Here is a 27406-nt window from a genome sequence, read left to right on the forward strand (position 1 = left end):
AACCAACGCAACCTTGGAGAGAACATACAAACTCCACACAGATAAGGCCACGGTCGGGAATTGAACTCATGACTCCAGCACTGTGAGGCAGAAGTGCTAACCACTTAGCCACCATGCTGCTTATAAAGATGCTGTTGGAGTAAATATGTACCAATCATCATCACCATGAAGATGCATCAGTTAACTTATTGACGTCTGTATCTTTACAGTTTAAAAAAACACAAGAAAAACTAGATAAATAAATGGCGTACACACACAGATGAATAGCTGGTATCAGTAATAAAACCTGGGCTGGCTACTGCTAAAGCAGGGGGGGCAACTAGTTTGAAAAATCAGTAGCCAGCACCTGGTCACAGTATAACAGGGAGACCCGTGTTGTGTGACCCAGCCGCAACCCTTTCATCATGGGGCTGTAACCCCCAGGGCAGGCCTGGCCAACCTGCGGCTCTCCTGGTGTTGTGAAACTACAAGCCCCAGCATCCTTTGCCAATAGATTTAAAGTCGATAGTTGGCAAGGTGTGCTGGGACTTGTAGTTTCACAACACCTGGAGCCGCAGGTTGGCTAGGCTTTCCCCTTGGGGATCTCGTCTGCAAAACCCCGGGCCTTTCCAAGTGTGAAACAAGTTGTCATCGTTGACCCTCCACACTTTCTCCAAATGGAGTGATAAAACACTTATTACTACTAATTTATTTTATGTATATTATGTATCTCAGTAAAACACAGACATTCATATGTAGTATTAGTGTTTAATGGTGGCTTTACTTACCTATTATAGTTTTGTGTACTGAATATATATTCATAGCACTTTGTGGCTAATATCTTAGTGATGTCACTAGTTCATCATCAGGTGATTGGCTGAATATCAATTCAAAATGGCAATGAGTACACCAGAATGGCATATTACGTTGTTGGCAAATGTTTAGACATAAAAAAGTATGTCTAAAGATCGCATTTAAACAGATAAACCTATTTACTTTTTAATTTGTTCTGGGGCTGTGATTACCTTGAATGGAGTCAGTTTTAATGTCACACAAGTATAATTTCATAGCCCCAGCATTTACTATAAGGCGTGCTCCTACCTACCACATTGTTTGTACACATAGCTAGTAATGCTGATATCTCTATCACACCGTTACATTTCCGCAGACTGCGTCTCTATCCATGAACAAACTTAGTTGAGTAATGTTTGTCTTTTTAATGGCTTTTTTGTTGTTTGCCACCAAAATGAGCAGATTTTCAAGTACAGTATATGAAACTATTATACTCAAATTTCACCTGTCTGTAAAATGAGTTTCAGTACATTATCTGCGCTCAGATTGGAGAGAAATGTGACAAAATTGCAGTCTGAGAGCGTTCAAGGGATGCTTGGCTCCAGTTCCAATGCCTTTAACTCAATCAGAACTGATAGGGGCAACAAAGCAATGCAGCGTAATGTGTGGCAGGCTCTTCCTGCTGTGAAGGGGTTAAAGCCAAGATCTGCTGTGCTAAACCGTATCCATGCAGAGCGTTCCTCATCAGTTCCCATATTTGGCATCACATTTTCAGCTGTTTTGATGTCATTGCACTTCTGTTCTTTATCCCCCCCACCCTCCCACCAATCCCCCCTCCATCAATTGTTCTCATTCCCTCTGTTGATGTCTTTTTATTCTCCAAGAACTCAGTGGTATGCTTCAAGTGTTGTGGCTAGACGAAGCTTGCTCAGTGTTAGTAATGCTATATTATTTGGCTTAGTGCAACGATTAAGAATGCAAGAGGATTATGCGGTATACCTTATATGCAAATCCAGTCGGCTGAATCACACCCAGCCAAGACTAATATTTGATATATTTTTTTTCTTCTCTCACATTAAATATTTAATGCTTGGATTTTCTTATTGACATTATTTAAATCTTATAGAGCTGAATAAATTGCCTTTGATTCAGGTGACTGGTATGCATCATATCCTTCTACACGAATGCACTGACTGCTGATATGCAATGATACTAACAAACCTGCACTAATACTAAATCATCTCTTTCATTTTGTAGATACCTATGTAAAGTTAACTCTGCTGAATTCCATGGGTCAGGAAATGTCCAAATGTAAGACGTCCATCCGACGGGGCCAGCCAAACCCCCTATACAAAGAAACCTTTATTTTCCAAGTGGCTTTGTTTCAACTATCCGATGTGACTCTCATATTGTCTGTGTATAACAAGCGCAGCATGAAACGCAAGGAGATGATAGGCTGGATCTCCCTAGGTCTGAACAGCTCAGGCGATGAAGAGCTTAATCATTGGACTGAAATGAAAGAGTCAAAGGGACAGCAAGTATGTAGATGGCATACGCTGCTGGAATCGTAATTGCCATCAGCGAGTCTCTTGTGACTCCAGAGAGCTCATCTGCTCTTTGAAAGGACAGGATGTAATTTAGCCACCTGCATAAGATTGCTCCTCGCAGGTAATGGGTTTGACATGCCGGGGTAAGCTCGGCACACACACCAGAGATGGATTCATACTGCAGTGTGTCTTCCTGTGCGTCGGAGCGGAGCTGGTCATGGGACGTGAGCCACATCAAACTGGATTTCTAGATAATATTCCAACCACTTCTTTAGGTGCTTTTCCTATTTTATTAAACAGTTTTGTACAACGTTCTCACCGATTAACCTGACACTTTCTGGTTTTGTCAGAGGGCAGAGTAGAGTAAGGAGCTTTCTCCGTGTATGTAAACACCGGCATCTTTATTTTGTGTCTTTTATGTCTAGAACTTAAATGATCAACCTTTAGCACGCCAACTGTTACTAAACTACATCCCCCATGATGATCAATGTCTTGCTGGCTATTTGAGAACTGTAGTTTAGCAATGGGTAAATCTGGTGGCACAGTGGTTAGCTGACCTGGGGTTGTGGATTTGGTCCCTAATTGTTTTTTCCATGTGAAATGTGTATGTCTTCACTGTGCTTGTATGGGTTACCTCTGGGTGCTCTGGTTTGGTCTAAGTTGGCCCTGTTATGTTTGTGTCCCAGTGATATTAGAATGTAAGCTCTGCTGGGGCAAGGGCCGATGTGCCTGCATAAGATTCTCTGATTGTACAGCACTGCAGAATGTTGGTGCTACATAAATGAGGAGCGACAGCTGGAATGCCGAAGGTTGTCCATCCCTGTTCTTTATATTTGTTAAATATTGCAGCAACATGAAGTAGCTTTACCTTTTATTCTCAGTACTGACGGCCAACATTCAAAGATGGCAGAGGATGAAAGTGTGCTCAGGTTACCCAGAACTCAGTGCTGAATAGAACCAACAATGGTTGTAGTACTTATTCACATTGGGTCCAGTACTAGGAATTATTCACAATGGCTCCTGTACTAGTCATCATTCAGTTCTGTGCTGATTATCACGCACATTGACTCCTGTGCTAAGAGGGATTAACAATGACATCTCTCTGGGCTAAGCGTCACCCTCGTTGGCTCTAGTGCTGAGTATCACTCTCACTGGTTCTTGTGCTGAGTATCACTCTCACTGGCTCTAGTGCTGAGTATCACTCTCACTGGCTCTAGTGCTGAGTATCACTCTCACTGGCTCTAGTGCTGAGTATCACTCTCACTGGCTCTAGTGCTGAGTATCACTCTCACTGGCTCTAGTGCTTAGTATCACTCTCTCTGGCTCTAGTGCTGAGTATCACTCTATCTGGCTCTAGTGCTGAGTATCACTCTCTCTGGCTCTAGTGCTGAGTATCACTCTCTCTGGCTCTTGTGCTGAGTATCACTCTCTCTGGCTCTTGTGCTGAGTATCACTCTCTCTGGCTCTTGTGCTGAGTATCACTCTCTCTGGCTCTTGTGCTGAGTATCACTCTCTCTGGCTCTTGTGCTGAGTATCACTCTCGCTGGCTCTAGTGCTGAGTATCACTCTCGCTGGCTCTAGTGCTGAGTATCACTCTCGCTGGCTCTAGTGCTGAGTATCACTCTTGCTGGCTCTAGTGCTGAGTATCACTCTCGCTGGCTCTAGTGCTGAGTATCACTCTCGCTGGCTCTAGTGCTGAGTATCACTCTCTCTGGCTCTTGTGCTGAGTATCACTCTCTCTGGCTCTTGTGCTGAGTATCACTCTCGCTGGCTCTAGTGCTGAGTATCACTCTCGCTGGCTCTAGTGCTGAGTATCACTCTCGCTGGCTCTAGTGCTGAGTATCACTCTCGCTGGCTCTAGTGCTGAGTATCACTCTCGCTGGCTCTAGTGCTGAGTATCACTCTTGCTGGCTCTAGTGCTGAGTATCACTCTCGCTGGCTCTAGTGCTGAGTATCACTCTCGCTGGCTCTTGTGCTGAGTATCACTCTCACTGGCTCTTGTGCTGAGTATCACTCTCACTGGCTCTTGTGCTGAGTATCAGTCATATTTATGGAAAGCAGGAAGCAAATTTGACTGGAGCTCCCATAATTTTTAAATGAAAATCTGGGACAACCATGCGACCTCAATTTTGCTGAGGCTTTTAAAACCCACCAAATACATCATTCTGTATGGACAATAAGATAAATAGGTACACCAGGAATCTGAATTATAGAAAAATAAGCAACGGAGAGAGAGAGAGAGAGAGAGAGAGAGAGGGCTGTCCTGTGAAAACAGACACCTGGGAGCCCTAAATAAGACATTCTGCTCTATATTCATACTACATGTTTCACCTTAAACATGAAGTACTAGAAATAACTTACTCGGCAATGGAGCTGCTCAAGATATCCGCCATATAGAGCGCTGATTCCATAGACTGTGTGATGTCATTACCTACTGTCCATAGACAGAGCTAACCACAGGCTGAATGACACCCAGTAATCACAGTACAGGAGCAACAACGGTTCTCAAGAATCACTAAACAACTTTTAGGGGCGTATTCAATTGTTTGCCATGACCGCCAAAAAACGAGCGCGTTAAAACTATTACCGTTTATACCGTAATTACTCGCTCAATTTTAGCTCGCAGCTCCCTGAGCAGCGAGCTGAAATTGAGCGAGTAAATTACTGTATGAACGGTAATTACGCGCAATATTACCGTATAAACGGTAATAGTTTCCGAGCGCTCGTTTTTCGGTGGTCACGGCAAACAATTAAATACGCCCCTTAGTTTTGCATTACTTTGGGGGGGGCAGTTTATTTGTTTAATTTAAATAAGCGTAACCTTTTCTATATGCTGCAAAACCTTGATACATTCTTGTAGGTTCAGACATAGATTTTACAGTTACTCTCATCAGGTATAATATACTGTATGAGAGCTTAAAGCACAAAAGAAAAACCAAAAAAATGAAATAAAAATGGAAGAAAAAAAATTGTTTATCACCTCCGGTTCCACCTCAAGGAAATTAATAGAGTGTACTTGTCACCTGGTTACCCTGAAGGCTGCCGTGTTGTAGGCTGGTGCGATGTCCATGAGAAGACAACTTAGACGGCAGTAGGAACATCACTGAGGCACAGTTGCGTTTTCCTTATGAATATTGATTCAGTCCACAAAACAGCCGCCTCCATTGTATGTCAGCAGCCATCAAACCCTCAAACAATGAATTGTCCCAGACAAGTTTTATCCAAAGCTCTATGAAAATGATGTGCTACTATAATCAGACAATGCAGACAAAATCACCAGCAGCAATGGCTTCAAAATATAATGAAAACCTGGGATAAAGGTATCTGTTCACACTTTGTCCAATACAAATCTTCCATGCATGTATGTGACTGTATAGGTGGTCTTTACAGTTGAGATTCTTGGCAGTGTGATTAAACTGGTGAAAAGTACTACACCAGATCTCTCCTATGGAGGCAGCCATTTTTATGACGGGACCCATATTCATGAGTAGTCTAGCCTATCAATTTGCTAGGAATTTTTGAGGTCACCTGTTGCTATGGTAGACTGAATATTGGCTTAACCCACAAAACAGCTGCCTTTATGATGGGTCCACTTCCATACTGTAATTGTATTGTCATGTTTGTACCATGCCCAGACATACACCTTTGCACATTACATTTTGTACATTATATTTGCTCTTGAATTGGAATGTGTATGATCAGTGTAGTCCTATAGCATCTGGGGATGGCTCTGTCAAGTTTAAAAGTCCTTGTATGTAAAGAATTAGTTTGTGATTGTTAGCTTGTTTGTAGCACAGACTGTGCCCACCATTGTTGGCAGTGACGTTATGTCGTGCCAGCTACACGGGCTGATTTATAAGAGAAGGGGCACTAATGTAGTCCACAAATAGATATAACCAGTGTTTTGGCCTGAAAGCATCAGCTGAAAGGACTTAAATATACTGTTATATTTATAATTCAAAAGCTTTCTCAGTAGTTATGAATGATTTTTATATACTGTAAGATTGTCATGTTTTGGAAGTATTACCTTCAGTCCTATACTTTCAAGCAATGAACAAACAGCACAATTGCCTTGTCTCTCAGTGGATGTAAACTGTTGTCATTTCAGATTACTGTTTTCTGCAACAATGGAAAGAAAATTTGTATCAGGGTTCACACTGAAAATATTCCACACAACTTCAATTATTATTTAATGCTCTGGACCCAGTTTTCCGGTACAATGAATGAATGAGAAACACCTGTTGCCTTCACACAGTGGAAGTTGCCATTTTGGGGCCTGTTTATGAGAATGTAAAATGAATGTGCTAGGAAATAGTGTAATCACTAAACCAATTCAGAATGTGTAGGTGAATATGTCACTGGTTCCTAGAACATTGATAGCCTGCTATTGGTTCGGCTCACAATATGGGGAAAATGAGGTAGAAGAGGAATTTGGAATACCTGACAGAAACATGAGTAGCAGCACAGTGTCTGGCAGTGGCTGCAAAGTCAAATTAAATTAGTATTGTCCAGAGGACCACACATAAAATAAGGGGTCATCAAATGCAAATAAAAGAAAGACGATTTTACCTAGGAGAGTTCATTATGGATAGAGATATTAAGCTGAGGAATTCCTGACCACATGTGGACATTATGGGGGTAAATGATCCAGGGAATTTATCAGATTGGCTTTTTTTGTGGTCAGGAATGATTTCCTCATCTCTCATAGAAAACACAATTAAAATTTAGGAAACATTGAATTTGATGGACCAATTTCAGCCTCATGTACTCTAACTATGTAACCGGACGTCTTTTATGGAGTGCACTGTATGTTCTCTGCAGAACACCTTAGAATCTCACCAGTATACCTAGATGGTCCTCCCAGGTCACATCAAGGTTCACACCTACTCTTTGCTCTCCAGTGTTCTCCCCAGAACATGTTGCCAGCCGGGTGGGGGGTGGTTTAATACTTTGCAATAATATTGAAAACTTGGAGGTTATTGGCCACAAATGCCAGGACTAGTGGTCAGTGGACTAACACACACAATGGCTGTAGTGCTCACATAGTGCCTGTTAAAACAGGAGAAACAATGGTTTCTTCTATTATGACAGGACTCTGTTGGGCGCCAAGAGCCGGGTGGCATGTAAATACAGCCATTTATAGGTGCTGGGGAGAACACTGCTCTCAGTAGACACTGTGTAGGCAACATGTGCATTTGACACCAGAAAAGAACACTTGTTGGAATTGTGGATGATTGGTACAGATCTCCCTCTATCCTTGTGTGCCTTTAAATTCATAAGGGTTATATGGTCCAAAGTATATCAGCTCAGTCTAATTGTATAACCCAGAATGTATTGTTCATGCCAGAATATCACCTTGATTGTTTTGTGAAGTCTTATTTGGTGATCTTACCTGTTTTATTATCACATTTAAGTTCTGCTTAGTTTCTTTTTGCTAACAACTGACAAGTGAAGAAACGCGTTGTGTTGTGTGGGATGAATTATGTCCTTTGCACTGATATAATGCAACAAAGCAGATGTAATTATTCCATCATTTGTTCTGTAATCTTGCCAGATATTGTGGGTTAATGTACTGAATCATACAAAGAATTGCATTGGTGTGACACAAATCTTACATGTCACAACATTACATCTAGCGACAGAGACATTAAAACAAGATTCACCACTGCTTCTAGCACTAAAGAGAACCCTTGTTATGCCATATATAAATTGTATTCCAGTTTACTATGTTGTCACTGCTATAAATGTATTTAGTTTTATGTAGCATGTACCAAACATACAATAAACCTAATGAATAATACTAACAAAATGAAAGAGACAATTTTCACCAGTAGTCTATACTGGCGATATGGGCAATATTAGGTACTCTGTTGCTGAGGGAATGTGCAGCACATTGAAAATCAGAGACTGTATGCAATCAGTCAGCACACATGGGGTTAATAAGTGCAAGTGTCTTATGTTCACAATTTTTACATACATATACCCTGCTGTGTGACAATGTGTGTCTTTTAAGCCATTTAAATAGCTGCACTTAAGAAAAGACGAAGCAATAGACTGGGAAATCTAGCGTAGAGAATGTTAGCTATGTAAACAAAGAGATTCTATACTTGTCACACTTGTAACTATTAGATAGTTTGCAGATTTGATTGTTGAATGACCAATTTCACCACACAGGATAATTAGCTGAGAGCAAATGGTTAAAATGTGCATCCAGTGGTAAGCCTGCGGACCATCCAGTCTATACACTGCTATCAGTAACCAATGGGCCAGAGGCCGGTGGGCTCTTGTCAGCCCACATGGTCTGAGAGTGCTGAATGGTCAGAAGACCAGTAAATAACATATGCCATTTATGGATCAATCACACACCACCTGTTAAATGTATCATAAAGCTGACCAAATTCTGGTGGGCGTAGCCAGATTTACTCCACCCACTAGGATTGAAACCAAGATCTGCTGTACAGCACTATAGAAGCTATGTTCTATCATTATTACTTATTCTATGCGTTTTAGGTAACTATTTGGGCATAGTTTATTCTGTAAAGAAAATCTAAATTCTTTTTATATTTGCAATTGCTACACTGTGAGCTGCCATGTTCAGCTGTATAATCCATAGACCCCGCAGGAAGTGTGGATAAATTACCAGCCACAGTAACACGGCTGATTTGTACCAATGTCTCTATTGACTTTATGTCCTTTTGGTCCCTGTAGCATTATGTTTGTAAGCCGTTCAGAGGCAGAACTCTGCTTATTACACTGACCATGCCTAATATACTATTCTTCCCCACTGTCCACTGATATTCCATAAAATACAGAGGTTGCTCCACATTGAAAGAGCTATGTCTGCTATGTAGGAACTTGGACAATATTATCTAAGCCATTTTCAGAGAGGGAATTATGTCAAAGGTTAGCTTTAAGGAAGCAAGTTAGCTGGCCCTGCCCCCAGGCACCTCAGGAGGCATCTTGTGTGGGCTGTGACATCATAACCCAGCGCCAGACTCCCAACATAAGGGTCTGCTGGATGCTGGCCCTCCATGTCAGCACCTCCTAAACCTTGGCTCCTTAGGCCTCCACCTATATTCACATAATGGTAATGCCGGCCCCAGTGAAATGATTCATGCATAGTAACCACAGCATTCAGCTGCCAGAAGACCTTGGTATTTAAATTAAATACAAAAAGCAGAGGGAGTAAGTGCTACTACTTTAATATTAACTGCACACAGATAGTACATAGAGAAACATTTACTTTAGCTGGACAAAACCTTTAATAATCTTCAAACTGCGTTTCTCAGAGAAAACAAAATCCTAAATTGCTCAGCTTGCTGGAAAAATTGTCTGTAGCACATAGTACCCAATCAGCTGATCAAAGCGATTTTCTGATTGGTTGCTATGGCTTATAGGATATTGTGTAATTGCATTATAATTTCATACGAGCATGATAGTGCATTTACAGAGCGGGATTATACGTGGGATAACTGGGGAGTCAGCCCCAAATCCCCACTCAACAGGGGCCCCCACAAACTGTCATTCATACCATGCAGCACTTCCGGCCTTCAGGTGCCAGCAGTATTTGTCCTGTGTATGTGTAGGCTGAATATGGGCATGGACACTGCACAAGGTTGGACAATGAAGTTACTTCCTTGGGGCTCCTAGAAGTCACAATTTGGTTTTTCACAGATCTCTGACTGAAATGAGCAAAGAAAGTCATCAGATGTGAACCCAAAGTTACTAATAAAAACATGTTTGTCACATTTTAACTATTTTTGACATTGGTCTTTGATCAGCAGAACATCTTATTCAGCATTTTTTACTTTAAAATGGCGACCATCACTTTAAGGATCACTGTTTATTTCACTGGAGGCTTCATTTTGTAAACAAGATTTGTGGTGTTTACTGGTACTGTGCCTTTAAGACAGCATGGTCATTTATTTATACACACGGTCATTAATTTAACCATGTTGTTTTCACTTCCTAAGTTAGAATTGTTACCCTATTATTAATCTATTTGGTGAGCTGCAGCCGAGATAGAAAACCTGACGTGTTGCAAGATGGCGAGCTACAGGTCGCTTTGCCCTGAGTTTTAGAGCTAGATTTACTAAGCTGCGGGTTTGAAAAAGTGAGGATGTTGCCTATGGCAACCAATCAGATTCTAGCTTTCATTTATTTAGTACCTTCTACAAAATGACAGCTAGAATCAGATTGGTTGCTATAGGCAACATCCCCACTTTTTCAAACCTGCAGCTTAGTAAATCTAGCCCTTAGTGTAGATCTAAAGACAGCATACCATACATTATAAGGAATGTCAAGTTCTTTGTCTATAGATTATCGCTCAGGATCACACTTTCCACAGTCCCCAAATTACCATTAGTAAGCAATAATCTACCACAAATTTATGTTCAATATTATTGGATTACTGAGTAAATTTTTCTTATCTGAATCAGCACTAAATATAGACCTTTTCTCTTAAGTGTACTGTATATGTCATAAAATATGCTATTTTAAAAGAAATAGTTATCATTTAAAGCGCTCCTGTAGCAGACACATAGAGGAGTCATTTTGTAGACTGAATCAATATTTTCTGAGCATGCAGCCCATCAATTCAATATGAACCAGTGACATCACTGTGTATCATGTTTCAAAGATGTCACAGGTTCTTAGTGAACTATTGGATGGCTTTCTCATGAATAATGACTCTTTCCACAAAATGGCTGCCTCCACTGTGTATACAAGATGGGGACACTAACTACCAGACACCGTGTAGGTCTCTGCAAACATTCCAAAGACTGACTGAATCTCGTACACTGCCAGTGCTTTATAAAGATGAATGACGTGTGTCATGGGGGAGAAGGCTTCATGGAGGCAGAGATTTTACAAATGACCAAGATCACAAAGTCTAAATATTTAAGGAGTGCGTATAAAAACTGGAATGAAGTGTGAGGAATGCGTAGAAAGGTTATCTACTGGATGTATGTAGGAGTGAATGTAAGTTTAATCATTTTCTAATTCCAGAGTGTTTTCTTTATCTGTACTAATGCAAGAAAGTTTTATATTGTATTATTTCTTTAGAGTAACATCAAATTGTTATTTTCAATGACAATGTATGCTAGAATGATGCATCTCTCCATTTTATCTTGATTGTTTATTACACATGGAAAATGCTAAACTTTGGCTTCTGGATAACATTATTCAACCTGTAATATTTGATACAAAAAGAAAATATTTGAACATGATTGCTTTAATAAACTACATTTTTAGTCCTTATGTAAGTCACTGTTGGGTTTATTTGTGCTTAAAGTTAACATAATGGTAGAGAGCAGATTTCAGAGAGAATATAGTGTATAAGGTCATGCTCAGTGTAAACTAATGGTAGGCAATATTTTTTTCACACATTACCTAATGGAGAAGAGTGTTTGTGAAGCATGAGCAGTAGGTTAAGCTGGGTACACACTACACAGTTTTCATCCAATAATCGGCTAAATTAGCCGACATACGGCCGCTCGGTCAAAAGTCAGGTCAGTGTGTGCAGTGACACGATGGTCGAAAGTCTGCCCAAATGGACGATTGTCGCCTCATTTGGTTGGTCGTACCGTTTATTATTTTCGTTCCAATCTCGTTTCCGCTGTGTAGTGTGTATAAACTTCCGACCGATCCACAACAGTGAGTACGAAATGTCATTGCTCACGGCAACATGGCTGTAAAAAGTCGCTAAAGGGACGTCCGCTCTTCCCTTTATCGTCCTAAACAAGGCTAGTGTGTGTGCAGTCCATGGACCGAGCGATCGGACCATCGATCGCATGTAAAATCGCTCTGCATAAAAAGTTGGTTGAAATTTCTGTAGTGTGTACCCAGCTTTAGTCTATGAAAGGTTAATCAATCAGAAAAGAGGATGGTCACATAGACTGTGTGACTGCACTGTGTTCACTGTGTGACATCACCATCCAATCACACACTAACCTGCTACATAGACTGTGTGACTGTACTGTGCTCACTGTGTGACATCACCATCCAATCACACACTAACCTGCTACATAGACTGTGTGACTGCACTGTGCTCACTGTGACATCACCATCCAATCACACACTAACCTGCTACATAGACTGTGTGACTGCACTGTGCTCACTGTGACATCACCATCCAATCACACACTAACCTGCTACATAGACTGTGTGACTGCACTGTGCTCATTCTCTGACATCACCATCCATTCACACACTAACCTGCTACATAGACTGTGTGACTGCACTGTGCTCACTGTGTGACATCACCATCCAATCACACACTAACCTGCTACATAGACTGTGTGACTGTACTGTGCTCACTGTGTGACATCACCATCCAATCACAGACTAACCTGCTACATAGACTGTGTGACTGTACTGTGCTCACTGTGTGACATCACCATCCAATCACACACTAACCTGCTACATAGACTGTGTGACTGCACTGTGCTCACTGTGACATCACCATCCAATCACACACTAACCTGCTACATAGACTGTGTGACTGCACTGTGCTCACTGTGACATCACCATCCAATCACACACTAACCTGCTACATAGACTGTGTGACTGTACTGTGCTCACTGTGTGACATCACCATCCAATCACAGACTAACCTGCTACATAGACTGTGTGACTGTACTGTGCTCACTGTGTGACATCACCATCCAATCACACACTAACCTGCTACATAGACTGTGTGACTGCACTGTGCTCACTGTGTGACATCACCATCCAATCACACACTAACCTGCTACATAGACTGTGTGACTGCACTGCGCTCACTGTGTGACATCACCATCCAATCACACACTAACCTGCTACATAGACTGTGTGACTGCACTGTGCTCACTGTGTGACATCACCATCCAATCACACACTAACCTGCTACATAGACTGTGTGACTGCACTGTGCTCACTCTGTGACATCGCCATCCAATCACACACTAACCTGCTACCTAGACTGTGTGACTGCACTGTGCTCACTGTGTGACATCACCATCCAATCACACACTAACCTGCTACATAGACTGTGTGACTGCACTGTGCTCACTGTGTGACATCACCATCCAATCACACACTAACCTGCTACATAGACTGTGTGACTGCACTGTGCTCACTCTGTGACATCGCCATCCAATCACACACTAACCTGCTACATAGACTGTGTGACTGTGCTGTGCTCACTGTGTGACATCACCATCCAATCACACACTAACCTGCTACATAGACTGTGTGACTGCACTGTGCTCACTCTGTGACATCACCACCCAATCACACACTAACCTGCTACATAGACTGTGTGACTGCACTGTGCTCACTGTGACATCACCATCCAATCACACACTAACCTGCTACATAGACTGTGTGACTGCACTGTGCTCACTGTGTGACATCACCATCCAATCACACACTAACCTGCTACATAGACTGTGTGACTGCACTGTGCTCACTCTGTGACATCGCCATCCAATCACACACTAACCTGTTACATAGACTGTGTGACTGCACTGTGCTCACTCTGTGACATCACCATCCAATCACACACTAACCTGCTACATAGACTGTGTGACTGTACTGTGCTCACTCTGTGACATCACCATCCAATCACACACTAACCTGCTACATAGACTGTGTGACTGCACTGTGCTCACTGTGTGACATCACCATCCAATCACACACTAACCTGCTACATAGACTGTGTGACTGTACTGTGCTCACTCTGTGACATCACTATCCAATCAGACTATCCTGCTTGTCATGATCCAGCACTTACCTGACATTGTGTGTTGTGTGTTTGACAAAGGGTTAATCAAAAACAACCATCTGGTCCTTTTAAAAATGATTAAAACTCTGCCTATCCCACACACTGACTTTTGCGTTACCAATTCTGCCACCACCAAGGTTTTTGGTGAAGAGCTTACTCAGGAAGAATTTGGATCTCCCCTTATCTAGACTAATCTATCACAACCTACTTAATCAGAGTTATCATGAACCAAATGATCTCCTCAGACCCAGGTTTATCAAAAAACAAATGATCTCCCCTTTTCAGCTATGTAGCATTCTAATACCAAGCTAAGTCTGACATATGAATTCATAAGAACACAGAAACGTGCACTTTTAAAGTGTAATTTAATATGGAAAATAAATCCACAATGCTTAATAGGAAAACAATTAATATCAATGACATACAATTATATAATACAATAGTTTCTTGGGAAAGAAAAACATAAAATGGTACACTCAATTCAATGGAACACTTCTCAATATGACATTGACTCCTGAAAGTGACTAAAATCAGATTTAAAGGACATTTTAATCATGTTTCAGGTGCCCACAGCCTCCATTCCACTGTGATGTCAGGCCTAACTAGTATGTGTAAATGCAAAAATGTTTTTAGGACTTTCAAACCTTTCAAGTCAGGGTTTATTTACACTGACTTAACTTCTTACCAACATGTCCTACACATATGACATTGCCTCTACACTACATGTCATAAGTTTCCCTTCATTTACGTACCAGGACTCCTGTAAGTATAATATTAGAGCATGCTTGCCCACTCTCCCGGAATTCCCGGGAGGCTCCCGAATTTTGTGGAGTCCTCCCAGACTCACGGTAGAGTAGGCAAACCTCCTGCATTCATCGAAATTCACGGCATTGAATGGTGGGGGTGTGGCTTAATTGAGCTATTAAGCCATGCCCCCACTTTTCAATGACGTGAATTTCGGCATTTTATAGTGGAGGGCGGGACTATGGTGACGCAACAACGTCACATCGCCCTCTCCAACCCCCTGTCACATGACTTAAAAGTTGGCATGTAAGTATTACAGAAAACATGATATTTTCCTGTCTTTATTTCCCTTCATTCAAACTTACCCAGCTGCTCAAAAGAAAATGTTGTCCCGCACTCTAAGACAAACATTATATAAATAACTATGTATCAGCATATATATATATATATATATAAATAGGAACATTATGTTCACAATATAGCTAAATTGGCACAAGCTCACCTGCCGATGTCAAGGCTTCTCCTGTAGGTGAGTCTCTAGCAAACTAGAACTTAGTCAAAAATAAGTGATTTTATATATATATATATATATATATATATATATCAATTACTTTTTTTTCAAACCCCCCTTAACTAACCTTTGTTCTTTGTGTCCAATCCTCTTCTCTTCTTCATCTCTGTTCTGCGATCCTCAGTGCTGCGCTCCTCCGTGCTGTGCTTGCAGTGAATGTCTGAACAGGTGACCGCAAAAGGTAAGTTGTTTTTTGTTTTTTTTTATAGGAGTCCTGCCTTGGGCCCCCTTGTCCGCTGGGCCCCCGGGCACCTGCCCATCGTGCCCAGTCGGAAAGACGGCACTGGACAGAGACCATGTTTTTTCAAGGGGTGCCCATATAATTAACAAGTATCAAAATAACTGTAGAGATACACTAAGAATGGAATGTTCCAGGACACTTCTCTCTTACATTTCCTTCATTTCCCAGGTCAGAACTGTTTTTTTGCTACTGAAAATTTGGAGTGCTTATTTTCAAAGAATTCAGACCTCTGGTGGACAGGATTGTCAGAAGTGCAAAAGACTTTCCAACGATCTTATTGTATTTGTTGCAGAAAGGGTAATAGGGGCTAGCTTTTACCATCTGAGAAAACCTCAGGTCATGTGCGTCCCAGTAGTTTGCTATAACCACTAAAATTGTTCCAGACTACAAAGTGACCCAGATTGCTCATCTGAAGGGCAGAAATGCCTTGTTGTCCATGTTCCAACTTCCACATTACAATATATTTCTTGTAAATCATGGGCAAATGTGTATATATATTTGGCTGAATACAGCAGTGGGCCAGCGGGGTCAAGGCTATTAGTTGTTAATGTCCAATAACCAGACTTCACTGACATGCAGCCAGTTTTATTTAAAAGAATGAAGGTTTAAAAATAAATCCTTACCTGTCAGGTTCTACCTAATACAGTAGACTCCTGTCTGACAGATGCTGAGTTACTCTCTTCCAGTTCACGGAAAGCAAAACCTCACAAGCTCTCGGCAACCATTTCACTTATAGTTTGCAGTCTTTTCCCTGGATGTCTTAGGCTTTTCTGTGTCCCCAGTTTGACAGACTATACATACAGACAGCGTCAAATATCTTTCAGCAGGAGGTGCACACCTGATTAAAGGCAGGCCACTAAAAACTGGAGTTGACCTTCGTAACATATCTTCGGAATCTTGGGAAAACTTTACTTCCCTTCCACAGATTCTCCAAACCTCCCACCAATAATGTATATATCGGACCAAAGAGCTGATCACTTAACTCCCGTCTAATGCTGGGAGAATCTCTCCAGCTACTTTAGTCACAGCCCACATCCCAATAACTATCACGATGTAGCTGGTGGTTTGCTAACCCTTTAATCCATGCATTTCTGACATAGATCTGTGACACTATTACAACTTTCATTATCTGAAATATTTACACAAGTTAAATCCCAAATGTGACCTTTAACTTCTTGCTCTCAATACTATATTATACTACAGCTGCCCTGTGCGATTTGCAGCTGAGAAAATGATTAACACACATTAAGAGGCATCTTGAGATGTGTCCGTTGAATATATACCCATAACTGCAGATTTTCATGCCAGACTCTTTTCCTGCATAAGGTCGGGTGCAAATGTGTCAAACCCTACACGAAATCCCTAAATAATCATTTACACATTACAGAATAAACGTTGACTCGGAGAAATACAACATGTTTATAGTAAACTTAGCAATAACAAGTGGAAGCAAAATTGCAGAAAACATTGTTAATTTTTAATATGAGTCAAATTAAAACAAAAATTGTGAGCATATTAAGGTATTGTATGTTTCTTGATAAATATATTTATTTCCACATGTCATTGAATAAAATGTATAGTCTTGGAAAGGTCCTTCTAGAAATCTGGTTCATGGCTTCCTTACCTGGATAATGAGCTTTGCTTTCCTCGGGGTCTAATTATTCAATAGGTTAACTAGGCTGAAGCCTAGGGTACAAGGCTTTTGGGGGGGCGGGGGGGATGGACAACATTTTTGGAAATATTGTGACAAGGAAAGACATACACCGAAATTAATTTTAGAATATAAAAGAAAAGTTGTGAAGCAAGGAGAATAGGGGGTGAATGAAGCCGGATTTTAAATTAAAGACAAGTTCGTTTTTACCTACCAGGTATTAGCGTGGTGTGGAAGGTGAGGATAGAGCTATGAGCGTATAAGCTTAGGGATGCCTGAACACTTAATCAGACCCTAGCTTTCATAATATCTCCTACCCCAGTGCTAGGGGAACACTAAACAAATGGAACGAAACCAGTACACAGCTGTGCTAACTGCGACTGCCAGGCCCCCAACTTCATCAGACCATGTAGCCAGTTCACTCCACCACAGATTAGACGGGACAGTCAACTCTAAACCTGTCACGAACTTACCTTCTCCTCGCTCCCCCGCCGCTCCGTCTGTCCCGGAAGCCACTTCCGGGTTCGGCGGTCACATGACCGCAGCTCGGGGGATGGGGGGGGGGGGGGTTGAAATCCCTGCAGCTATTTAAACTCACTCTGACACTGAGTGAGTGTCAGAGCAACTTACCTGCTTCCTGGCTTCTGTTCACCGTGGAATTCCTTGTATCGGCTTCCTCGTGAGTGTTTCTGTGTACCAGTCCCTGCTTGCCTCACCTTTCTGGATCTCCTGTCCCTGTGTACCGACCCGGCTTGCTGACCACTCTGTTTGCCTGTGACCCTGACCCGGATTGTCTGACGCTTCTTTTCCTCCACTTGTACCTCTGGCGCCAGCCTGTGTATGGAACTCGGATTTCTTCACGCTGCACCTGTCCGTCTATCCTGTACTACGTGCACCGGCTGTCGGACTCCATCTTCTCTACTCACTGCTCCACCCGCTATACTACATCTTGAGGCGAGCCTGAGGACCGCGACCTGCGACTCCTGGCAGCTAAGTCCATCTCGCCTTGCGGCGGTTCTTGGTGAACACCGGGGAGTTCGTTAGATTACGCACCTCAGGTAAGCCAGTGCTAATCAAGATTAGTACCGAATCCAGCTAATCCATTACAAAATCTTCTATTGAGAAGGTCCCATTGCTTCTGTTTAACCCTGAGAAAGGGGGAAGAAGTGGCATTCTTACTATCCAGATAAGTGGGACGATCAAAGTCTATAAAGGAATTTATGAGTGGGCCTTGCACACGTAATGTAATTTTTTAGACACAGCAGGGATTCTGTTTTACCTCTGTCCAATGCTGACAAATAATTTATTTTTCGACAACCCTATAATAAAGAAGAATTATCTGTATTCAAATTTTTAGTGTTGGCATTGAAGGTAGTTTGTGTATTTGTATAATTGTTCCTCTGTGACAGACTGCCATACTGTCATTATGCTTTAATGGGCACTGCCCCAAATGAGACGCTTGTCGGGAGCCAGTCTCGTAAGTAGAGCAGGAGTCCAAGACAAGGAGGGGGGGGGGGGGGAAGCTCCACTGTGTAGTGAATTGTGCCCAAGCTGTCAGTCACTGTAAATGTGACTTTCCTTCTGTCATTGTCTCCATGGGTCGGATCCATTCTCCACGCCTGACTATCAGCGCAGGAAGGCTGAGAAGATACAATGCCATCAATCAGGCATAAAGAACACACACATCGCGGCAGATGGCGACTTTCCTCATCATTTGTACAAACACGTCTTGTTCATTTGTGACCAGTTTATTTTTCTTGGGAATTTAAACTATGACTAGATCTAGAACAGAAAATAAGATGAAAATATGTTGATAAATTTCTTGGCATAAAGATCCACAGGAGACTGAACGTTGCTGATACATTTTTATACTCCGATAATGTTACACTATTTTTTATCACATTACTTCTAAGTTGATGCTGCATATAAATGTTTATAGGAGCATTTAAATATTTCTCTGGGTTCTGGTGGATAGATTACATCCATAGTTGCCTACTCTTCCGGAATGTCCGGGAGACTTCCGAATTTGTAGATGTACTCCCGAGCTCCTAGGAGAGCAGTGTTACCTCCCACTTCTCTTGTGAAGTGGGTGGGGCCTAATGACAGCGAATCGCATCAACTTAGCCCTACTCCTGACTGTTTTCTCACGCGGCATATGAGGGGGGTGGTGGACTAATGAAGCAATCCACAAGGTCACACGCACCAACACTTGTCAAAATAATCTCTCGGAGAGGATTTCAAAAAAGTTGGCAAGTATGATTAAATCTACACAATAAAACTAAGTATTAAATAATACTCATCGCCTGTACGCAGTGGCTGCAGCTATATTGTGAACTGGGTTAATATTCATGTGAATTCAGGCTCTAGGATTGATAAGCTGTGTTCTCCTGAATATTCAAGCAGTAGGAAAAATGGCTGCCTCCTCTGAGTACACTTTAAAAGTGACAGACATCCTGGGAATATCAAGTATTGACTGGTGACTTTTATTAATACTGAGGACGTGTGGATTAATTTTTAATTGGGATGGGAGAGTTACTTATAAAGAACTCTCGCACCCTCCCTTTCTATCCCCTACAATAGAATTTGTTAGCAGCCACTACCATTGTGATTTTTTATTTTACTAAAATAATGTTGCTGCACTTTACAAAGAACCTCTATAGACTTTTTTTCATAAGGCTTTCCAGGAGGAAAGCCTTATTGTTGAGCCTTGACCTGCATTTTTCTAAAATAAAAAATGGTGTTTGTGTGTGCTTTATTAGAATACCATTCAAGTGACTGAAGAGGTATTTTAGTAATCTACTATGATTGTTGCTAATGCATTTAAATAGGCTCCAAAAAATCACCAGTCTGACCGTGGCCAAAATGTTGATTTTCAATCATAAGTGAATAAAAATGCTGATCATCGTATAATCACTTAGGGACTGTAATTTAAAAATAAATAGTGCAGATCTCTAATGTAGTTTGTATTTCACAATTATTCATCAATACAAATTGGATCATTATCTGCATAATAAACAAAAAACATGTTCAGTCTAGGAACACAGCAAACATATTTATCGTAAGCCTGGCAGTAGCAATTGGATGCAGATTGGGGCAAAACTGCCAATTATTAATGTGAGTCAAGTTTTTGTCAAGAACACTGAGTGAGAATCTTATGGTGTAAGATGTTAGTGAGTAATAATGAATAATAAACTTTCAGCACAATCAGACCCAATCCTATGGAAAAGCTACATAGTCCTGTGCCCAGGGCAGGAGAATTGTAGGGGCTTCAGGATGCCATTTGTTTCATTAACTTTGCAGTTTTCGTTTTATTTTGCCTGTAACAGTCAATAACCACTTTTCATTATTTGTACAGTACAGGTATTGTATACTAATGGGATGCCATGGGGGCTGGAGCATTAAAGCTCATTATTTATAGGGTAGGGGCAGGAAAAATTATGTAGGGCAGCAAGAATGTTAAATCTGTGCCTTACAACAAAAAGGGTGCAGACTATCGGATATTTATTACAGTACCTCAAAAAACTGGAGCAAGTTCAAATGTGAACATGTGGTTTTCTATATGCCATTATGTGTTATTTAGCACCATTTGTCTCAAGAAAACTCACTCTGTGTGTCATATTTTTTTTATCACAATGAGAATATATGGAAAATCTTTTACAAGGTAACTTCAACGAGATATTCCAATCAATGAGAAGACAATTGTAATTGAATTTAAGGGCCCCCTCCCAGTACAAAAACGTATTCCACTATTACTGTAGCATTCAATTTCACAATACAGCTCTACTCTACTAATACTTTCACTCTACGTCATAATACAGCTCAACTGCTCTCTCTTTTACAATACAGCTCTACTTTACTAGTTCTCTACGTCTACACTCTACTACTACACTATTACTCTACTTCACAATACAGCTCTACTCTACTAGTTCTCTACATCTACACTCTACTACTACACTATCACTCTACTTCACAATACGGCTCTACTCTACTAGTTCTCTACATCTACACTCTACTACTACACTATCACTCTACTTCACAATACATCTCTACTCTACTAGTTCTCTACATCTACACTCTACTACTACACTATCAGTATACTTCACAATTCGGCTCTACTCTACTAGTTCTCTACATCTATACTCTACTACTACACTATTACTCTACTTCACAATACGGCTCTACTCTACTAGTTCTCTACATCTACACTCTACTACTACACTATCACTCTACTTCACAATACATCTCTACTCTACTAGTTCTCTACATCTACACTCTACTACTACACTATCAGTATACTTCACAATTCGGCTCTACTCTACTAGTTCTCTACATCTATACTCTACTACTACACTATTACTCTACTTCACAATACGGCTCTACTCTACTAGTTCTCTACATCTACACTCTACTACTACACTAGTACTCTACTTCACAATACAGCTCTACTCTACTAGTTCTCTACATCTACACTCTACCACTACACCATTACTCTACTTCACAATACAGCTCTACTCTACTAGTTCTCTACATCTACACTCTACTACTACACCATCACTGTACTACACAATACAGCTCTAATCTACTAGTTCTCTACATCTACACTCTACTACTACACCATCACTGTACTACACAATACAGCTCTAATCTACTACTACACGATCACTGTACTACACAATACAGTTCTACTCAACTACTTCTTGATCACTGTACTACACAATACAGCTCTACTCTACTACTACACGATTACTGTACTACACTATACAGCTCTACTCTAGTACTACACGATCACTGTACTTCACAGAGAGATTCCATATTGGGGGTATCTCTGTTATTGTGTGACCAGCCTGGCCTGGTCTATTGTGATTCCCTTTTTTCAGGGGGACCCCATTCTTGTGCTGGGCAGGGGGCATATGCCCCCTGAGCAAGTATAATTTTAACCTTTCAAGGCCTGCTTCTGGCCTGCATTCACGCACTGCTTGGACCTGCCTGGCAACCAACAGGCGGACTGAGGATGCTCCCTGACAGTTCCCATTGCGTTTATCAGCCACCAAGCGGAGTTATGAAGTTCACGACCGCACAGTTACTGGGTATAACAGAATTCTTTATCAAGTTCTCTTTATCGATTATTAGGACCTACATGAAGATCAGCGGGTATATTTATTAAACTACGGGTTTGAAAAAGTGGAGATGTTGCCTATAGCAACCAATCAGATTTTAACTGTCATTTTGTAGGGTGTACTAAATAAATGATAACTGGAATCTGATTGGTTGCTATAGGCAACATCTCTACTTTTTCAAACCCACAGTTTAGTAAATATAACCCCCCAGGTGTCATTTTAGGTCAAATCAATACATGAATAAAGAGAATTCTAAAGAGTTCACAAATTTACTTTCACCACAGGAGAATTGGGATCATAAAGAATTAAATATGTCAAATTCAGGTGTATTGTGTCACATTTTGTATTTGATTTCCTATCATTTTTCAATCCAAGAAAATGTTCATAAAATGCATTTTCCCGTCCACACTTCCCACATGAAAAGGAATATTAAATGAAACCACTCCAAGTTGTCAGATATCAAAGTATTGCGTTAATTTTAAGTCAATTACAGCCTTTCAATCTTTTCTCTACGAATTAATCAGATGTCTCTCTGACTGAAACATGTTTTTTTTTCCCTAAATTATTTTGCATATAATTAAAATATTTATTTTTTTCTACCAAAAAAACCCCAAAACAATAATACCAGAAGTCATTGAGTTAAGGATAGTCAGATTTACTACATGACAGGTAAACCATGGTAACGGCTATTGTATGGCATTTAAAAGGAATTGTAAATGGCATTTAAAAAGAATTTTAAATGCCATTCGTACATTCCTACTGGTATGAGAAATATCACAGCTTTTCTGCAAACTGCATAATGAAACATTGGAGCTTATGGTGTTATGGACACAATATATTTTTTGCCCACATAGACCAATATGTACAGGATCTGGTTGCTATGGGTTACAGTACATGTACGTACATGGCACACTTTTTTTTTAAATACATTTACTTACCTGAAATATTATTCAATTTATAATAAAATATACCATACATATTGAACAATATAGCCAAATCCAGACTGGGAATAAAATTTGGCCCTGACATTTAGAGTATACAGGACCAGCTGCCATGGGCTCCATCCAAAATATGTTGCAGGCTGAAGGGTCGTTGCTGGTACAATGCAGCATGAACCATTGTATGTGGTGTGCATGGTGTCCTGCCTAAATAGCTTATTTCCCTTGCTGTGCAAAGCAAAGAAACCTTTGCGTGAATTCATTAATCCAGACAATATTCTCTATTGAATATATAATACCACATTACATTAATACATTTGGCTTGATTCAATAAGAAAGGAAAGCAAAAAAAATGAGTAACTTTGCACCTTGGCAAAACCATATTGCATTGGAGGGGGGAGGCAAATTTAAAATGTGACAGCAGATTTGTAGTTGGGGTAGGGCATGTCCTAGATCAACTTTAAATTTCAGTGTAAAAATAAAACTATCAAGTATTTGTGTGCTACATGAAAAAACAGCCAGTGTTTATCTTATGTGCAAAAGCAATAGCCTAATTTGCACCCCTTGCAATGTAACATGGTTTTGTCCAGGAGAAAACATACTAATTTTTTTTGCATTACTTTCCTTAATAAATCAGGCCCATTGTGTACAAATATGGTAATATGAATTTAGTATTTACTACTAATACATGTCAAGCCGCACCTATGTGCTACCTACCGCTACACTATGGTGGGGTGTACATTTACACACTTGTACACACTTGTACATCTGACGTAGACCTGCTGCAAATGCTGCTGTTTTGGAGATGCGTCCAGCTAAACATGTGCATGTAAATATGCTTTTTGGTTACATGTGGAGCCAAATGGGTGCACTTCTAAATGAGCCCCAATGTGAAGCACAAGTTATAAGTTTGACACAGCCTTTGAACTGTTATAATGCACATTGAAGATTAGTTTGCCTGTTTTTAGTGAACGTATGCCACTCAGTTACTGATTTATTATTATCTTTTATTTACAACAAGACGACATATTGTGCAGTACATTGAGGGGATAGTGATACAAATAAATTATTTACAATGACATGAAGCACGGTAAGAATGGCTCTGCTCAAATGAGTGTAGAATGAAGGACGGCGTTCTTCTGGCAGGCTGTAAACATGCATCAAATAGGCCACGCCCACTCATGACACATGAGCAGGTGGTAGGACAGGTCAAGCTTGAACACGTGACCCCCGAGTATACTCATTGGATGCTGCCCTGACAACACGTGAGACGTACAAAATTGCAAGAAAAACATCCATCTAATTGCTCTGAGTACATGTATATGTGCATGTCATTTGTATAATATAATGTGTCCGAATGAGGGAGAGTTGGTGGCGGGGGAGGGCTGGCAAACTTTAGCCCGGGTTGGTGATACTCGGCTCAGTGGCCTATTAGAAACATTCCTAAAGGAATAAAAAATCCAGTTGATCCAGCCCAAGTTATCCCCCAGCCCAGCCAGCCCCTGCCTGGGAGCTATTTTCACCTGATCACACTTGTAGTTCTATTGAGGCTTAGCAATATATTAGATAATTGTGTTTGTTTATATGACTTATTGCCTTTGACGTCATCAGAATGGATTTTTAATAGATTTTTTTCTAAGGGTTTTCCACTTTCAGATTATGTTAACTGATTAGTGTCCTCCTCACTGTTTTTTTACAGAATCGGGACAAAATAAGCCCCGCCCATATCTGTTCTAGGGGGAGGGATTAAAGCCCCACCCATTTTTGTTTAAGACCCACCCCTCATTCAGCCCGGGATGTACAGCTAAAATCAGGACTGTTGGGAGGTATGCTCTGTATGAGACGTTTACACATGTCTCTATATCATCAGGCAGAGGTGTTTATTTGTGATGTCCAGGTATATCACTTTGCCCGAAGCAAAAAAAAAAAAGCTTCACACATCTAAGTCCCACATGTAATTAACAGTCCCTAAAAGCTCAGTCCCTATGCTTTTTTAAGCCATAAACCAGACTAAACCGAGCAATATTTAAGTAGGAAAACATAAAAGTTTAATTTAGAGGTGGTTGTGAAGTGCTGATTGGTTGGATATTATGTGACATTTACACCTCTTGATACCTCTGCCTGTACTATTGATGGAAGCGTATTTATGGACACATTTTTAACATTGTTATAAAAATATTCAAATGTATGATAGTAACACGTGCAATAAAGACAGCTCCAAAGTCCCTTTACCAGGGGCTGGGGGGCAGAGGGGCATTTGCCCCCAGGCTGAACCCATAGTGCTATAAAACAAAGTAGTCTAAAATATCCTGCATAATATCCACATGCAGCTTGTTACACTAAAGGCTTCATTCCTGTCTGAGAGTCTCTCACTCTTCTGACCTTGTGTCACTGCTGCCCGTTCTGTGTCCGACCTCTGCTCTCTCATTGTCTGATAGAAGCCATGACTTCAAACATTTTCCACCAAGTGCATTTACCTGAAATACTGTATTCATTTGTGGAGAGAGAAGCAGAAAGTCGCTCTACACCTATGTATGTAATAGTTGGACATATAGTTGCATTTGGCATATTTAAATGAACTGCATTGTACCTTTTCTCTGACGATCCTGAGTGACATCAACTGCTCATCAGTACTGTTGTGTGACAATGGCAAATAGCTCAAAATATTTTAAAATGCAGTCAATGCTCTTCCCTTCATTTTACATGGTTGCCAAGTACGAATTAAGTTTATCAAGTTGCTGAAAAATATATTTAAAATAGAAAGTAATCGGTGAAGAGAAGAAGTTAGTTTGATGAGACCTCTATTTTCATTTCTCTTGCTGATCATTTATCATTTATTTGAGAACTATTTATATTACATAAATAATATAGTGATTGAACATTGGTAAACTACCTTTAGCACATTTCAATAAAGAAGATTTTCAGCATTTGATAGAGCTTTCCTCTGTGTTGACTAAACTTGGGTTTATCAGCCCCCTTCTGTGATCCAAACTAATGACATTTAAGATTTAACTTAAATCTTTTTTTTTTTTTCCAATTCTATTAGTTTTTAAAATTTTGCAAATTCTTCCTGCAAAGATGATTAAAAAAAAATACATTGTAAGTCTAAAACGTAAATAACTATTGGATAAATTCAATGCAAAATTGGTTTCTGTCATTCTGCATTTCCCATGTCATTTAATTTCTTTTTCTGGCTTTTTCAGTACGACTGCTATAATATATTAAGGGTGAAATGCTTTAACAGTCTCTTGTGAATGAAGATGCAGCCAAGCTTTTCTTCAACAGCTGTCATACAGTTCTTATTTTCCTCCTCTATTCTAGACATATTGCAATTAACATCCCACTCACTTTTTTTTGTCTGAAAATCTCTACAGTACCACCGCCATGCCGCCTAGTACAGAAATAATGGAGAGAATTAATGCGGGCTTTTAACTCCTGGGAAGTGGATGAAAGCCTAAAGGAGTGACTTTCACAGAGCTGTGTGGAAATTGGCAAAGGTAAAGTGCTTTGGTTGAGTCCCTCGCTGCGAGGTTGTGAACAGGACACTTTCCCGGCAGGTTCTTGCGAACCGGGTTACTTAAAACAGCACTTCAGTCGCTTGAGATGTATGGAGTTCCAAGTGGTGCTGTCTATAGAGCTGCGACCTGTTGTGAGCCCGAACAACCAGCAGTAAATTGTGTTTGGCATTAATGTCATTTAATATATTCAGAGAGTTGTTTGTCACAGAGCTAGATGAGGTTGAAAATATTGTCCTGATTCGCTTGTTTTCCTCCTTCAGACTTGACATTTTTTTTATTACAATGGCAGCAGGATTCCAAATAAAATATAGACACTAAAGGGGAGATTCAATTCAACGTGAGGTGCCCCCGGACAGGGGCAGGCTGGGCTGGGGGGTAGGGGGGCACCTGCCCCCTGAGCCGGTACCACAGTGGGATACCTTGGCCTGGATCACTGGGCCATCTGTATTTTTTTCCTTTAAAATGTCGCTAATAGGCTGCTGAGCCGAGTCTTGTCCCCCGGGCTAAAATTTGCCAGCCCTCCCCTCCCGACGGACATCGCCTC

General features: G+C 40.7%; 1 protein-coding gene across 4 annotated transcripts in view; it reads left to right on the plus strand.

The window, feature by feature from the left end:
• The window catches only part of SYT14 (synaptotagmin 14), a 154707-nt gene extending 127846 nt beyond the window's left edge, over positions 1-26861 (plus strand). For 3 of the 4 annotated variants that reach the window (XM_075204195.1, XM_075204194.1, XM_075204196.1), the window contains one exon: positions 2029-2632. In XM_075204195.1, the coding sequence (XP_075060296.1) occupies positions 2029-2342 (314 nt within the window). In that variant the 3' untranslated portion in view covers positions 2343-2632. Of the gene's footprint in view, positions 1-2028; positions 2633-26718 lie in introns of those variants that run through there. The other variant, XR_012689795.1, reaches the window with a different exon arrangement.
• The last annotated feature ends 545 nt before the right edge of the window (positions 26862-27406 follow it).

This window comes from Mixophyes fleayi, chromosome 3, assembly GCF_038048845.1.
Source record: "Mixophyes fleayi isolate aMixFle1 chromosome 3, aMixFle1.hap1, whole genome shotgun sequence".
Lineage (NCBI taxonomy): Eukaryota > Metazoa > Chordata > Amphibia > Anura > Limnodynastidae > Mixophyes > Mixophyes fleayi.